Consider the following 17,216-nt stretch of genomic DNA (forward strand, 5'->3'; position numbering starts at 1 on the left):
AATTACTTCAAATTACTTTAAAAACCCAGTATTTTGACCATGTACCCCAATGGGTTATTTTTTTTTCTTTTTAGGTCAAGGGGTAATGCAATGAAATCTTAAACCTCGCTCAATAATCTTAAGTGACTGGTATTAATATTGGCACTGTTATTTTGGAAACTATTTTAAGCATATTGTAAGGTTAATCAAATAAGTTATTATGTTAATGACATTAGGAAACCAAAATTTTCAACTTAGAAGTGATATAAGTATAAATTAAAGAAGTGAAACTCAATAATCAAATTTGAACCAGACATATCACTATGAACTTAGGAGTTTTTATCTTCTTTAAAAATATGTGTTTCCAAACTCTGTTCACCAAAAAGGTCTAGAGGCAATGATGACCCACAAGCAATAAACGTCCTTAATACCCAGATCACAGTGTCTAAATAATATTTCACTCAGAGGTACCAGGACTCTGTAGAAATGTCCGAGAGGGACGTGGAACACTTGTTTCGGAAAGCAAGAAAGCAATCAACAGGTATGAGGCCATGTCAGAGGGCTCCAGAACCAACTTGAAGGGGCTCTCATTTTGAGTAATAAGTCAATGTTATGATGAATCAAAACATATCAAATACATAAGCATCCACGAGTTCATAATGATACTAAAAGCCAAAAATCTCTTTGGTTACCACCAACTCACTGCTTTGAAAATTGGTAAATGAAAAGAATCAAGCATTTATCTTACCTTTCTTAAGGTAATTCTATTTCAGGGTAACCAAGTGCAGTTGGGGGAAAGTTCTTATAGAAGAACCCCAGCTAGTAAATGCACAAGAATGACTGAAGTAGAGAAATGTCACCATTTTGCAACTCTCAATGACAATGAATCTTAAGCAACAAAATATCAATGAATATTAAAACTATTAGTTAAACAGTTGATGGGGTATACTTCGTGAGGGAGAAATAACTTGACACCACTTGAATCCAGTAATCAGTCCTACCTGTGGAGCGGGGTACGGGGGACAACTGAACATGAAATGCCTCATGGAATAAGGCAACAAGAAGCTCACAGCATCCCCAACACTGTATTCCTGCCCCCTAAAATTAAACTTAAATGTCATGAGTCCTTTAGATCTAACCTCTACCTTACCAGAAATGCAGGGGATAGGGAACACACTAAGCAATACTGTAAGAAAACTATCAGCCAAATCCAGAATGCCTGGCACTCTATAGGACGAATGACCTAGTTTCTTCAACAAATCAAAGGCATAAAAAATGGATGTGGTCTGCTATCGATTACAAACACAAAAGGAACTTTAATAGACAAAGGGCAAGTTTGGGGGAGGGGGATGAAAAGGAGAAAGAACAGAGATACACGCAGCAGCAACTGCTGCCTCCTAGACATGCTCCCACTTCTCTAGAACCTGGGGCTTAGACAACATGAGCTGCAGAGGGGTCTGGAGCAGAGGTCTGGAGCATTCCAGGCAAATGGGTGTCTGCGCTAGCTCTGGCAAGCCCTGGGAAAGATCAGTGCAGTTTCTCTTTGGCGTTCATTCCCAGACTCACCCTCAATAATCCAGTAGCTACAACAATGTTCAGGTCTTCCTGCTATGGTTCTGGTTCATGATGGCTCATCTTGGTGGATCTCTCCCCTATGACTGCTATTTGAGCTTAATATATATACCAAAATTGACACTTTATTGTATTCAGTGTATAGATTATTGTCTTACATATACTAGCAAGATTGTAAATAGACTGCATCTTGCATTTCTCCCATTGCACCCAACACAGTACCAGTTCTGGTAGAACACGGTAGTTTCTCGGTAAATATCGGATGAATGGAGGGATGGATCGATGGATAGCAATTAACAAATGAGTATCGACTAGCCTCTAATAATTCATTTTATCATATTATTTCCTTAACTAACCTACAAATAAGCTCATTAACAGGAAGGACCATACATTGTACCTTGTTTGAACTTACATCTTGTTTGTAACCTCAGCACCTAGCCATGCTGAGTACATAGTAGGGTCTCTATAAATACCTCCTGAGCTAACTAAATTTCCATTAGACTGAGATAGGATGCTAACTGTTCACCCACCAAGCCATATAGCACACAGTTTGGGGAGGAAGGCACATCTTCCATGAGGAGCAGATGTTTGGCCATCGTCCCAGCCACAGCTGAGCAGCTCCTACCTTGTCAGGGAGGCAGGTGGTCGTGGTGCAGCCGCAGTCATTGGTGATAGTTGAGGTCAGATACCCCAGTGGGCAGCTCACCGTGGAGTTAACACAGTTGCAAGCACACTCATACTCATCACAGCACGGGGTCTTCCGAAGAATGGGCGTCCGGTGCGGGGGGCAGGTGGGTGGGGACTCTCTTCTGCATTCCTCCTTCCTGCAGGCTGAGGGGCAGCATGAGGTGACACCTTTGTCCTGCCACATTGAGTACTGCACTTAGCCAGGGTCTATAAGTATTCAGTTATTATATAAGGACCCAGAGTACTCCAGACCCAAAATATTAAATCAGAACTACACGTGAGCCCAGCTCAGGGGCTGCAGGATATTCAATCATACCAAACAGCAGTTAGTCTGCAGAAAAATAAGAACATTAATCAAAAAAAGAAATGCGAAGCTAGGAATTTTAATGGAGAAGTGAAGGCTGCTTGGTGCCCATTTTATCACTTTCCCAGGCACATCTGGTAGAAGTAGGGCCCTTCTAGCTACTGATTCTCAGAGACAGCAGATGGAGAATCTCTAATATCCAGACAGACCTGGGCACACCGTGAGCTGGTAGGCATTTTTTATATGTTGATAGCTTATGTGATCCTATCTCCAACTCAGTACCTAGAACAATACCCTGCAGTTTTAGGTCATCCAACAAGGTGGAATGAAATAATGACAGCAATCAGTCAAATCCACAATGTCATTTTATGAATGCCTAATCCCATCCTGCATCCTTTGTCTATTCACAACCCCCTTCAAATACAGTATTCTCTTCCCACCCTCAAGGTCTTACACCTAGGAACTCAAGTGAGATTCTAAATCAATAAGACAAGAACTCTACTTGGCTTAAAGTGGGTATCCTCAGTAGCTAAATACAGAATTCGGTTTCTTGACATGTCTTACTTTAGTCCAATCTTATGCTTAAATTATAGTGTTTAGAAATTAAATATATAAACATACGGATGGGTGAAAAACTATAAATCTGTTTGGGAATAAGAGCCAGTGATGAGGACAAACCGAGGGAATGTTCCCTCCTCTCAACGGTGTATAGGAGAATGGGACAAAATAAAGATTGGATCTGGAGGCTTCTTTATCTCAGATCTGCCTTGTAATACAGTCCAAGAGGGAAGCACCGGGTACACTTTCAGCAGCAAGCAGCTGGGAGGATTCTTAGAGGATTTAATCAAGGTGTGCTTAACTCCTCTGTTCCAAACGTACCCCAACCCCAGATTCAGCTAAGCAGCATACAGAACACCTTCCTTCTCCAGGAAAGAGTGGCTGCACCACCCCCTCCTCAACCACAGAGGCTTTACCGCAGGTGAAGTTGGGTCTGCACTCGCCGGGATTGGTCAGTATTGGCTGGAGACCTCCTGCACAGTGAGGCACCGGGGGCAGGTCACAGCTCACCAGGTCACACACTGAGGGCCAGCAGAGAGAGAGACGTCCACTCAGAGTTCAGCAAGCTTACTTTTGTATTACATGTGAGTGGCACCCTACATTCCCATTCGTGCAGATTTCTACTCACTTAGGGAGATGGGGATGATGAGATAGAGATATAGATAGAGGTGGAGGTAGAGGGGAGGGGAAGAGGTAGACAGATGATAGGTACAGAGAGAGAGAAACAGACAGACAGAGACAGGACGGGGGGAGGAGGGCTGAGAGATTGATCCGAGTCATAGGATAAGCTCATATTGATTACTCTTATCATCTGCTAGGACGTCCAAATCACTGCCATGTCACCTGAACCTCTAGACCTCAATTCTATCTTCTGCAAGGTGGAAACTCTGCCTCATAGAGTCGGTCTAAGGATGTCATGAAATAATGAAGGCAATGTGCCTGGCACGTTGTAGAAGCTTAATAATGTCTACAAAATGAGGGGCTTGAACTAAATGATCCCCCAGTCCTCTCCGCTGTTAAGGTTCTCAGACCAATCTTACACAAGCGGATCTCAAGTCGGATCTCCTGCCCCACCGGACTTCTGTTAAACCCTAATAAATTTCGTCAGCATAAATAAGTTTCTTGAGTTAATTTTTTTTTAGACCCTTAAACGATCCCTTGATCTATGTGTTTTCCTGCAAAGATCTGAACCACCACAGTTTTACAAGCGTGGTTTCTGTCTTTGCCACACAATTAATAAACACTAGACAGGACAGGGACAGGGTGGCAGAGATTCCCTGTCATGGTAACCATCATGCCATCAGCTCTGGATTCATTTAATTATACCATTATTCAGCCCATTACTCCCTACGCAGTTTGCAAGCCTATGATGAAATTCTTTGACAAATAACTTGCTAAAAATCAAACTGCCCTGTGTGTGGCTTCTCTCAGTCTAGTATCTTCGGGAAGGAAAAGGACAATGGGCTTTGACATAACTTTCTCTCCAGTAAGTCTTCGTGCCCCTCCCTCCACCAGCAATTACCCCATTCTTTTTTTTTTTAATGCTTTCAAACCTGACATTTAATGATTCACTGCAGAATTTCACTAAGAAGCAAATTCTATTTTCTAGAGGTTAGTCTTTCCATCTTGTGGGAAATCCAGTCGGCCCGTTCCCATCTCCTTTCGCACACCCTGTGCCTTGCAGCTCCCATCGTTCACCTGCGGATGGACTGGGGTCTGAGCCCGGGAGAAATGGCCAAGGTGGGAAACATACCACACTCATACTCTGGGCAGCACTGGTCTGCATTCTGGTGAAGGCGGGCCACTTCGCAAGGGCCACATGTGGGAGCTGGAGGAGAAGAATGACGTAGGAGTCAGAGAAATAAATAATGGTAGAGCTTGGAGCAGGATTTAAAATGCTGCAGACTCTCATCCACTGAACCCAGCATAGGCCCTGTGCAGAAAGCCATGAAGTATGAAGCCATGGGACCGCTGACGAATGAGTCTCCCCCAGTGTGTCCTGTTGACCCCTTGAATGTGCCCTCCAGGGGACTCTGAGTCAGAGGACCGAAGTGGGACAGGGTTAACCTCTGAGAGCAGCTACTCCAGGTGCAGAATCGGGAGCCCAACCAGAGAGAGAGAGAGAGAAGGGTGGGCTGGCCCGAGAAATGCAGGCAGGGCCAAGAAAATGCGCCTTTGAATCTGGTGGCTACTGGGCCTCCAGGAGCACCAGGGAAGGGTGAACTCACCTCTGGCCGTGGGGCAGGGGTGTGATGTGCAGTTGACCTTCCGCCCTGTGAGGCACGTGCAGATCTGGCAAGGCTGGTGGTCAGGAATCCAGGTTTCTAGGAACTGAGGGAAAGCGAGGTTCAGAGGGGGCCCAGGACACTCGGGCACAAAACTCTGGATGGAGTACGTGGAAGTCAGTTCCCCACCCTGGCTGGACCTCCCCTTAGCCACGCCCCTGTCAGACCCAACTTGAAAGGCCGTGTCAGGTTCTCAGAGGATAGTCAGGGGCATTCGGAAAGGCAGCCCATTTGCTTTGTAAACTCAGGGGAAAGACAAACTACAAGTTTTAGAAAATGTGAGCACTTTCACTGCAGGCTTCTCAGATGGTGGCACTGAAACCAACCAAAGCAAGAAAATGAGAATTCCTACGTCACGCCATTGCCCATTTTCCAAACCAGAGGAGAAGTCGAGACATAGCTTGAAAAAAGATCCCATCTACTTCTGGAATTGACCTAAGACAATGGGGCAGGAAAAGTTGAAGGGAGGACAGCAAAACTCTCAGAATCGTCACAGTGTTGGTTCTGGAAGTGGTTTTGGAGACCCGAGTGCAGTTTTTCAGACAGGGGTCCACCCAGTCAGTAAAACAACTTTCTCGGAGTTGCACGCAGCCTGGCGCGTAAGGGCTCTGGAATCGGGAAGACCTGAACTCCAGTGTGGGCGGCTCTCCTCCGTGCCTCAGTTTCTCACCTGTAAAGTGAGGGCACTCAAGCCAGCCTCACGGGGCTGCTGTGAGGAGTGGGAGACCGTGACTAGCACACCTGGGGACAGCAAAGCCGGGACTAGGTCTCCCTCTAGACTCAGTCGAGTTACATTCCAAGTTAAAATTAAATGCAAATTAAATCGCCCCTCAATAAACCATTCTTATCCAATTGCTCAAAGGCCTCTACAGAGTTCCCAGGTCTCACTGATTCCTCTCGTTTCCATGGTCAGCAATCAGCCCTCTGAAGAGGAAGGACAGAGAGCTTGAGTGAAGTGCCAACCCCAGCTGTCCCTCCTCCTCTGGGAATAAACCCTCTGACACCTCCCACTCACTCAGGAAATAATAACAGGCAACACTGGAAGAGCCCTGCTGTGTGCCACCGTTTTAAGGGCCTTATATAAATTAGTCATTTAACCCTCACTGTAACCCTAAGGCGCGGACATTTTTATTATTATCCCCACTTGTCACACGAGAACGCTGAGGCGCCTGCTTAGGGTCCCACCATTGCCGCAGCAAAACTAAGATTTGAAGCCCGAATTTATCCTTTTAACACCATGTTCTGCTGCACCCCTGTAACAACTAGCATGACATATACTCAAGATAGTTTCCTAAGGATTTTTTTACATTTATTCATTTTATATTTCTTATAATAATCCTATCCGGTAAGTACCTTTCATTATCTATGTGTACAAATGATGAAACTGAGGCACAGAGAAGGACCGTGACCAGGTGGCGCATCCAGGATGTGAACCTGACATTCTGGCCCCAGACACCACACGCTCTCCGTACTGCACCTGCCTCTCGACATTAGTCACAGTGCCTACCATGGGCAGGCAGGTCATGCTGCTGGGGCTGTGGGAGTGACAGGCAGAGAATACAAACTATCGCAGCCCTCAAATGGCTGACAGTCAAGTTGAGGAAATAAGACTCATCCATGAAAAGCTGAATGAGATAAATAAATTGCAACACATCCGCACTATGGAATACTAGTCAGCCATGAAAATAAACTTTCGAAACTCACAACAACGTGGATGGAATTCGAAAGTGTGACGCTAAGTGAAAGAAGCCAGGCCAAAAAGGAATGTATGATTCCATTTATATAAAATTCCAGAAAATGTAAACAAATCTATCGTGACAGAAAGCAGACCAGTGGTTGCTTGGGGATAGGAGATGGGGATGGGGGGCTGTATTAAAAAGGGGCGTAAGGAACGCTCTGGGGTGATGGAAATGTTCACTGTCCTCATGGTAGTGACGGTTTTACAGGAATACGGCTATGTCAAAACTGTGCTGTTTCTTCTATTGTAAACTATACTTCAACAAAGCTGGTCTTAAAAATGAAAAATAAGAGGACTACAGGAGGGTGAAGAAGGCTTCACTAGGGCTGGGATGCTTGGAGAGGCCTCTGGAAGGTGATTCTGTGACGGGTGGGAAGGGCCTGGGAACAAGAGAAAGGAGGGGGCATTCCAGGTGGAGTACAGAGGAAGGAACATCCCTGTGGGCCAGGGGACAGTTGTAGAGGCCCCCCCTGCCCACCTGAGGAGGTTGCACTTAACTCCATAGGCAAGGGGCAGCCCTGAAGCTTTGTAGGCAGGACTCACCCCCATGAGAAGAGAGTTAAGTAAGGACCAACATGCTGAGGGCAGCAGGGTGGAGGAGGGAGGGACTAAGAATGGGAAACCACCACAGCGGCGGCAGGGACCGCAGTCCCCGTGTTTCTGCAAGGGGCTGGGCCCAGGGCGCTGGCCGCCTCGGAGACGGGAGCAGAGGGCCGGGTTGTGGGAACTTCTACCATTTCCTCCGGCCTCTGGGCCCCGCCCCTTTTCTGCTCTTTACACTGATGGTGACGCCAAGAAAACAGCAAACCATGGGGTCTGTAGCGAGATTTTTAAACGGTGAAAGTGATGAGATAAGGAAAGAGAAGGTCATCGTTTATATATGTTTTGAGCGTTTTTTCTATCTTTTTAAAGAGACTTTAAAAAGAGTGTCTCTTTTGTGGGCTTCGGATATCTAAACTTAAGAATAATACAACTTTCTAACTATCCTGAGACTGGGTTAGCAGTCTCACAATAAATGACCAAACCTCCTCCTCCAGGGATCTTCATTCCCCCAGGAAGCTTTAATGATGCCCACCTGAGGCAGGGGACAGACAGACGATAAGGCCCCTGAAAGAGCCCTTTCTGCCTAAGGCTGAGCTAAAAGCGCCAGTAGTATCTATAGGGGCTTAGACCTGCCAGACCATGCAGCAAACAGGCCAGCAGATGGCGCTCCTGCATCAGCACAGGCCAACTCCAGGCAGCCGGGTCTCACCTACCAGGTTCCAGGGCCAGGATGGGACAATTACTGGGACAGGAGAACAGGTATGAGAGCTAGCTGGAGTTAAAGATTAAATCAAGATGACAACAGAACGGGCTGCAGAAAATATGGTAAGGGAACCTTGAAGTCTTCCAAGCCCAAGGTCAGAGAAGGGACACAAGCAAGTTGTACCACAGCTAAAGATTTGAGGGAGGTTACAAATGAAATGCATAAGCACCGAGCCAGTTCCAGAACACCAGAGACCAGAGAGGGAAGGCAGGCTCCGGTGCTAGGCTTCTGAGTGACGGCGCTCTAAGCTGAGCCGTGGTTGCCCAGCCCAGCGCCCCTGCCCCCAACGCTGAGACAGGGACGGCCAGTGCACAGCCTGGATCTCTTCTGAGCCGCTACAAAGGCTCACGACTTCAGCGTGCACTTTGTAAGCTAAACAAGAGCTATGGAAACTGGTAAATATTTTGCCCTTCCAAAGTCACCACAAGAGATTTATATATACCCTGGTTTATTTCCCTGAAGAACCGTTTTCCAAGCTTTTTCAGTTTCAAAAAATTCATTTAATGAAAATATTCTTCATATTAGATTTTTATTCTTACTCCGCCTTGAAAGTAAAAGCAGCAATTGCAGGTGGCTGGATATTTGTTTTATCCATCTAAACTATATTTTCTGAAATAACTAAAACTGGCTGTGTTCCCCTCATAGTTTCTGATTAATTTTATGTTACTTGATTTTAAAATGTATTTATAAGACTGTTTCTATGTCAAAAATATTGCACTATTCGGAAGCATCTTTTACGACTTGAATATATATATTCCAATGTGTTGGACTGACGATGAGGGAGCAGTGAAAGAGGAAACAGAGTCAGAGAGGAGGAATGAAGAAAAGGAGGAGAGACACACGAAGACAGAATTCATAAGCGTCCTCTTTTCAGCGCCCCGCATTCATATACAGCTGACATTCAGAGCCAGAAATGTTTTGCAGACTTGATCTGCCTTCTCAGAATGTCAAGGAAAAGGGTAAAGACCATTCCTGCCTCCCTCTGACAGTCTCTTACCACTACCAGTAAAACCAGTCTGAAATTACCATTGGGTGCCAGTACCACATGTAAACAGTACACATCGTTGGAGCCCAGTGGGAGTTCAGGAGCTGTGCAAATCAGGAAGAACAATGTAAAGTTTCATCAACGTGTTTGGGAATACTGTGGTACAGGCAAAGTTACTTAAGTTGGCAAGTGGAAATACAGCAGTAGAGCATGAGGCGGCTTCCCTCTTAGTTTATCTGTTCCACCATGAGAATAAATAGGATCTACTGGGATTGAGCCCAACAACAAAACAGCAGATGGAGCCACCCAAGTAACAGCATAATGCATGCCCATGCTGACCCGGATGCTCAGTTAGCTCAGAGGTTAGCTCACTGTTCCAATGAGTTCAAAGGCAGGGTTAGGACACTATGGGATGACCTGGTGTAGTGAATAGGAATGCCAATTTTATCACCTCATACCCTCCGAGCCTCAGTTTTCTCATCCATTCAATGGAACATGTAATAATGACTCTACAGAGCTTTGGGGAAATCAAATAAAATGGTCCATTTCCTGGCTTACAATGTCAGGGATAGAATAGCGTAGTTACTAACATCGTTTTCTCATTCCCCAGGTTGGTTAGCTAGCCTTACCATGAGTTCTAGTTGTGATTAAACATAGTGGTAAGTCACCAAACCTGGTCCGCTTAGTGATAAAAGTCCTCCTTGGTGATTATGGAGATGTTAGGTCTTAAGTACAGCTCATGATCACAGAACACGTTCTTCTTTGCTAGAAGCCAAATGTGCTTCTCTCTCCACCATGCTCTGGGTCATGCATATGTGTGCAGACACATGCTGACCCAGGTCCTACAAATATACATGGTGTCAACTTTGAAGGGTTATGACTGCCCTCTTAGGAAAAGATGGGGGAGGATGCTTTCAAAATGTACTCAACAACTCTTATAACTTCTGCTGGGCTAAAAGAATTGATGACTTCCAAGCAAATCAGCTCTCCACCCCACCCCCCAAATCCCCCCAAAAAACAAGCAAAAGGGCAATCTTATATGTCAGAAAGAGCAAACTCTTTGGGGTCAGAATAACTTCCGACTCTGAGTCTAACTCCCAGTTCCATCACTTACAAACTGTGTCCATGGCAAGGTCCTAAGCTCTCTGAGACTTGGTTTTCTCACAGAGGTTTTGTGAGAATTTACGAGATGATGTAAGATATCCAGCATGTTCTGTGAAATCCCAGTCCAAGGGAGTGCTGGGTGAGCACGAGCGTGCACGCACACACACACTCACTCATCCACCACACAGACAAGTCCCACAGTCAAATAAGTTTGAGAAGCGAAAACCCTCTCCAATGTTTATAATGTACATTAGTCCATTAAAAATTCCAGAGTCCTGCAATAAAAAACCTGTTTGACTTGTTTAGCCAGTGTACTTTAAACGCTCTTGCCCACAGGTAACTGTTAATACCTCTCAAAGCACACCTCTGAATAATGTTGAAATAATGTATATCTAGTGCCTAGGACAATGCAAGGTAAATAATATATATGGCATATTAATAATGGCATATGGTATAATACACATGGTATCTTAATAATGGTAGACATCCTCATACAAAATATTATTTTCCCAAACCTTGGGTTCCTATAGCATTCTGCTTATATGAATATAACAGTAAAAATAGCAGTCATAGGAGTAATGTGTTGTTAACAAAGTATTAACAGTTTGGTGTTTGATCACACAACTAGTACATGACACACTCAGGATTTGACCTGAGATCTAACTCCAAAGCCACTATGTCACACTGCTTCCCTACCTCTCAATGGCTCTCTTAAGAGTTGACCCCTGCTGCCAGAGTCGGGAGGGGCCAGTCACTGGTGAACTCTGCATCCTACTGACCCCAGAAAGAAGCAGCCCCATGGGGGTAAGAGGCCAGGGCTCCTACCTGGTGCCGGTCTCCATCCTCGCCAACACACTGGGTGCAGGCCTCCTCGGGGACACAGTTGCCTTCCAGCATGACTTGGCGTGAGGGGCAGAAGCAGCCTTCTGAGGGGTGGTCCCCACAGGAGCTCGTATTACCCTCACAGTGCCGGGGGCAGCCGTGCTCACAGTGGTTGTACACCAGGGACGGTGGGCACGACATGGCTGCAGACAGAGAAGGAAATCACTCAGGACGGCTCACACCAACCAGAGGAGAACAGAGCACAGCTAGCTCAAGGCAGTTGACCATCTGACAGACTCGCTGGGGGAGAGATGGCTAGTTTCCACCAATTTTCATTTCCCCCATCTTCACCCAGAATAAAGACCGCATTTCCCAACTTTCCTTGCAACAAAGTGCAGTGTCGTAACACAGTTCTGACCAATGAACTGTAAGAGGAGGCACAGAATCCTATAGCAGCCTCCAGGAATCTTTTTAAAAAGACAACTGTGCATGCCTTTGTCCCTTTTCCGTCCTTTCCCCATTCTGCTTCTTGGAACCTGGACGTGATAACTAGAGCTCCATCTTAAACCATAAGGAAAAACACACCCAAGTGAGGGCAGAGTGAAAAAGCTGGAACCCAGTTTGAGGCCCAGAAATAGCTAGAGCCACTTCCTTCTCTTTAGCTGTGTGACAGAGAATTTTATTTCTGTTACTTGCAGCCAGTTTAATCCTAACTAATGTGAACCTGTGTGTCCTTAGGAAGTTCTACAGATCTTTCTTTTCAATACGTGTATATTTAATATTTAAAAAGTCCCCTTAAAATAAAGAATCCACAGCTATGAAGAGCTGGCTGGAGAGAGAAGTTATAAAGTGATTCACTTCCCCCATTCTGGCCCTGCTCAACCCCTTCCTCAGGTTCTCATGGTGCCAAGACAGGTGGCAGAGAAGGTCTCCAAGTATTTAGAGGTTTTCCTATATATGCAAAGGTTTTCCTATATATGCACAATAAATAACCAGGAGGTAGAAAAGAAATTCATAAGCAGAGAAGATGCCATCGGTAATGCAGACACTGACATTTGCCCCTTGATCTGCAGGCAGATTGAAAGGAGGCAGTATCAGCCACATGCACCCATAAAACCAGAGCTCAAAGGAACCTTGGGGTTGCCTAGTCCAACTGCCTCATTCTAAGATGCAGAAACTCAGATCCATAAAGACTAAGAGAATAGCCCATCACCAGCTGAGCTGGAACCAGGATGCCCAACCCTCCAGTCCCAGTTTACAGCTGCTGACAGCTCTATGAGAATAAACTCTGAGGCTCCGAGATGCTTGTACATATTGATTTCCTTAAAAAAAAAAAAAAAAAAAAAAGTAAGGGATTATATTGACTAATTGAGAATGTTAAAGTTCAGTGTTTTTAACACTCCAGGACTCCCCAAAGGCAGGAGCCATATCTGGTTCATTTTGGTATCCTCTACATGTTAAAAGAGAAATAAATGCCAAGTCTAAGCAGGAAAGCTGCTCTTGAAGGGAAGATATCTACACTAGCAATCCTATAGTCTTTATAATTAAGAAGCTCTTGGTATTCAAATGGCAGAATTCCACTCACACTTCAAAATTTTTCTTAGGCATGGCCTACTCGAAGAGGCTTTGCTAAAGCTTGGTGGGTTCACAAATTCAATGTGACTGAGTACTCTGTACTTTGCTGATATGTGTCAAATATATTAGAATCATATCTGTCTGAGTAGAAATGATTGTGAATTTCAATATAAAATTGAAATTCTACATTCAAATTGTTTATATGTCCACCATCTTCTTTGATCCTAACCAGAACCCCAGGTAGTAAGAAATGCAGGATTTTGATCTTCATTACTCAAGTTAAAAATCTGAGTCCCAGAGAAGTTGAGCAAGCTCAATGACAGTAAGTCATTATTCACGTTTTTTAGGGGTTCTTACAGATACTCACGACAAAAATCAGTTGTCCTCCAGTCAACACAGACCCCATTGTTCCGACAGAGGTGGGCATAAGAGGCAACTGCCTCACACACTTGCTCCTGGTGACAACTCTCCTGCTGACAGATGTCATAAAATGTGGTTGGAGCAAGGACCTTGTGGCACTCAGCAAACAGTGCCGAGAGGAGGACCTGGCAGTGGGAGCTGCTGGAGACAGGACACTGCTCCTCAGCCACAGGCTGGCACAACCTCCCCGGCTGCTGTGCAGTCCATTCCTGGATGAGTGTTTTCCAGTCTGTGGTGACCGTGCCATCCTTCAGCATGAAGTCATTGGCTCCATTCTCATCACAGGTTCCTATGGAAATAGGGAAAGACAATGTTGGTAGGTGTGGGTACCAACACATTGACACCGGAGACCTGGCAATTCTCTACCCCCATCAGTGTTTGAATCTTACTACTAGACCCAGAAATACAAGCATCCAAGAGTCCTGAGAGTAGAGCAAGGAAGGTTTATAAGTATAAAACAGGGGAGTCAAGAAGTTCTTACCACAGAGACCATACATCTTGGAAGCAAAGGTCCTTGGGCTAAGCTGCAGCTGAAACTCATTGTTTTGTGGAGTAAATGTGAAGATGTGGCCTAGACGATGGAATCTGATCTCATACATGATAGCACCGTAGATGTTGACATCCATGTCCTCAGCCACGTAAGGGACAGAGACCAACCTCCCATTCACCCCCACCTGCCCAAAGAAGAAAATGACGCATCAGTTGTCACAGCAGTAAGGAATCCTGGAATTTCACTCTCAGCTTCTTCCTGAAGTTACTGACAGTCCCCAACGTTCGCCACACTCAACTCCAGTGTCATCCACAAACCCTGATATTTATCGGCAGCTTTTCTAAGATAAAGGAGCTTTGCCGAGCTTGGCGGGGGAACAGGCTATTATGATACTGTACAGAGAGCCATGCACCTGGAACCTGAAAGCCGTGGGTTAAAGTGCACCTCGAACCTTGACTCTGTGTGCACTCCACAGGGAGGACAACCCCTTCGGGAGAGGCTGAAAAATTGCCATTTTGCCAGCTCATCAGGTCAGTGTCTCCAGGAACATCTAACAACCTGGACTATTTCCAAGTCTTTTCTTTACTTTTTCTTTTTCCTTTCTTTTTTTTTTTTTTTTTTTGAGGGTCATTAGAAGCTCTTTGGAGGACCCACCGTACATCACATCGAACATGTTACAAACATGTTAAGATGTACTCACATCTCACAATGAAAATAATTTTTGCTGTAAAAATTTTAGAAGCTTATTTCTCCTTTTAATTTAAAATGTTTTGGCTATGAGTTACTCATTTAATATATGACTAGCTATGATTGTTTAGCAATTACTGGTGCATATTCAAGAATTCTTGCAAAATGAGATCTAACCTATAGGTTGTTTGCACATAGTAAAATATTTATGATTTCTAAATGAGCAAGAAAAGAAGTTGGCATAATATGAGCTTTGTAAACATTTAATCCAACATTTATTTAAATCAGTCTAGCAGTTTTCTTTTTGAATTTTGGAGCCATACTTTTTAGTTAGGCCCTTAATATCTCTCTAAAGGCCCTGATTTAGGCACTAAATATTTTCCTTTGGAACTCTCACAGCCCTGGGCGCTGGGCTTATAATCCCGCTGGGTGAACAGCACTGGTGTCAACCGCAGTTTTCTACCAGTGCCAAAAACTGGCACTAAATTCACAATTTAATGCTACCTGAAACTGGTACCAAATCGGGGTCCAGAACAACATGAAATCATACCAAAACGAGGGAGATGGTAATGAGCCCCTCCTAAGTGGTTCTCTACTAGCTAGGAAGAAAGCTGAGTCCCTAACAGAAGGACCAGCTAACACCAGCTGCCACCAGGGCCATGTGGCTTTCTCAAGGTCTGCTGCTGCCTTGCCATGAGACCCACAGAAAGCATCTCTCACCTCCATGTCGCTGTGGAGCTCAACTGAGAGACCATTATGTTTCACCTCAATGGATTTCATGCAGACCTGCCGTGCTCCAGGGCTGCAGGCACCATTATGGAGAATCACCTCCAGGTCCTGCTCCTTGTTTTGAAACAGAACATATGAACAGCTGCCAGTCAGCTTGAAATTCTGCCCATCAAAGGTCACGATGTGCCGGGTAGAGCTGCCCATGCACACACCTAGACAGGGGAGAGCGAAGGAGGGATGTGACATTACCCAAACTTTCATACACGTAAAGAGGCAATGTTACCAAGTTATATGTAGGTGAGTTGAAAGTTGAACGGGCCCTTTGAAATCCTATAGTCTAATCTCTTCCTTTGTGCAGATCAGGAAACTGAGATTCTGTGAGGTAGAGCAGCTTAGATAAGTAACACATTAAATATTTTCCTAGAGAAGGTTTAGAAGGACAAGCATTACATAAAAATGTGGCAAATTATAGAATTGTATTTCTGAAAAATTTTAAAGTGCAAAGTGAATGCTCTACTCTACAGGGATGCCTTGGCCCAGGAAACAAAATTCTAGAGGTGTCTGACTCATTGAAATCATGAGAAGCTAAGCAAACCATGAGCTCACGATCTCATTGTAAAGAAAGTTCACTTAAAGACACATGTAACCTTTCAGCTGCCAAGTGACTAACGGTACAAGAGCCATGTTGACTTGATTCCTTAAGAGATCTCACACAAGAAATATTTCCAAAGCCAAAACAAATGGTTGGGTCTCAGCACTACCTCATTTGCCACTCATTCATTCACATAATCAGCAAATTCTCAAGGTTCCTATTAAAACACCATCTAGGAATACTAATCACTTTTCATCTATATAAGATGATTCATTAAAAATTCCCTCATGGAAGGCACCACGGCCACACGTGATTTGAAAGCTGATGGTGGACCTAAATGAAGTTGGAGATGAGCTTTTCCAACAAACCATGACCCTATCTACGGTGGTAGGTAAATAAAAGCCCAAGAACTGAGAGGCAGTTCAGTGAGTCGGTGAGGCCTCAGTAACGTCCCTCACTCATAGCCAGGCCTGGGCAATCTCCACCTGCATGAGTGACATGTACATCAAGGCAACACAGCCAGTGACGAATGATGGGTCTGGATACACCATCTGTCAGAGCTGAGCAGCCTCTTCGAGAGCTCTTCCACCCAAAATCCTCTAAGTCACTGGGCAGTTGGTCATTTCCAAGGGACTGTACTGAATGCTGCTGGCCATGCTTTAAGTGACCCCAAATACTGCAGCTATGAATACTGTCAAGTCGTAAGGCATCTAACCCCAACTGCTAGGAGAATGTAATAAGTCACAAGGCAATTGTGTTACCCCACAATTGACAAGTTAGTGAGAATGGCTCTGCCCACCCTAAGATAAACTACTACTGTGAAATGGGTACTTCAGAGGCAGAGAAACTCAGGATGGAATTCTATTCCACCCCTTGCTTGCACTGTGACCTTAGATAAATTATTTCACTTCTGTGAACCTCTCTTATCTCCTCTGCTCTCTTTGAAGTGATGGGGAGGATTCCAGGATATATTTTTAATTTTAAAAGCAAAGTTCATTTGTAAAGAAGGATAAACTAGAAATGAAGGACATCGGTTACCTTCAGGGAATAACAGGTGGGGATGAGTAGAAAGGACGGGGGAAAGAGAGGAGGGACATTTCTGAGAACAGATGCTCCTCAACTTAGAGCAGGGTTAAGTCCCAATAAACCCATCATGAGTCAAAAATGCATTTAATACATCATCTAATATACTGAACATCATAGCTTAGCCTGGCCTACCTTGAATATGTTCAGAACACTTACACTAGCCTACAGTTGGGCAAAACCATCTAACACAATGAATACACTGTAAGGTACCAGTTGTTAACCCTCATGATCGTGTGGCTGACTGCGATGCCCAGCATCACAAGAGACTATGTACTGCGTGTCATTAGCCCAGAAATA

The 17,216-nt window shown here is 44.7% G+C and overlaps 1 protein-coding gene across 4 annotated transcripts in view; it reads right to left on the reverse strand.

Moving 5' to 3' along the window:
- VWF (von Willebrand factor) overlaps window positions 1–17,216 on the reverse strand; it is a 121,943-nt gene that overhangs the window by 21,010 nt on the left and 83,717 nt on the right. For all 4 annotated transcript variants that reach the window (XM_039874114.1, XM_039874112.1, XM_039874111.1 and 1 more), the window contains exons 35-42: window positions 15,233–15,453; window positions 13,817–14,009; window positions 13,283–13,624; window positions 11,344–11,543; window positions 5,329–5,431; window positions 4,854–4,928; window positions 3,517–3,621; window positions 2,177–2,382 (exon numbers count right to left, since the gene is read on the reverse strand). In XM_039874114.1, coding sequence (XP_039730048.1) covers window positions 2,177–2,382; window positions 3,517–3,621; window positions 4,854–4,928; window positions 5,329–5,431; window positions 11,344–11,543; window positions 13,283–13,624; window positions 13,817–14,009; window positions 15,233–15,453 — 1,445 coding nt within the window. The remainder of the gene's footprint in view (window positions 1–2,176; window positions 2,383–3,516; window positions 3,622–4,853; window positions 4,929–5,328; window positions 5,432–11,343; window positions 11,544–13,282; window positions 13,625–13,816; window positions 14,010–15,232; window positions 15,454–17,216) is intronic.

Source organism: Pteropus medius, unplaced genomic scaffold (assembly GCF_902729225.1).
Source record: "Pteropus medius unplaced genomic scaffold, Ma_sr-lr_union100, whole genome shotgun sequence".
NCBI lineage: Eukaryota > Metazoa > Chordata > Mammalia > Chiroptera > Pteropodidae > Pteropus > Pteropus medius.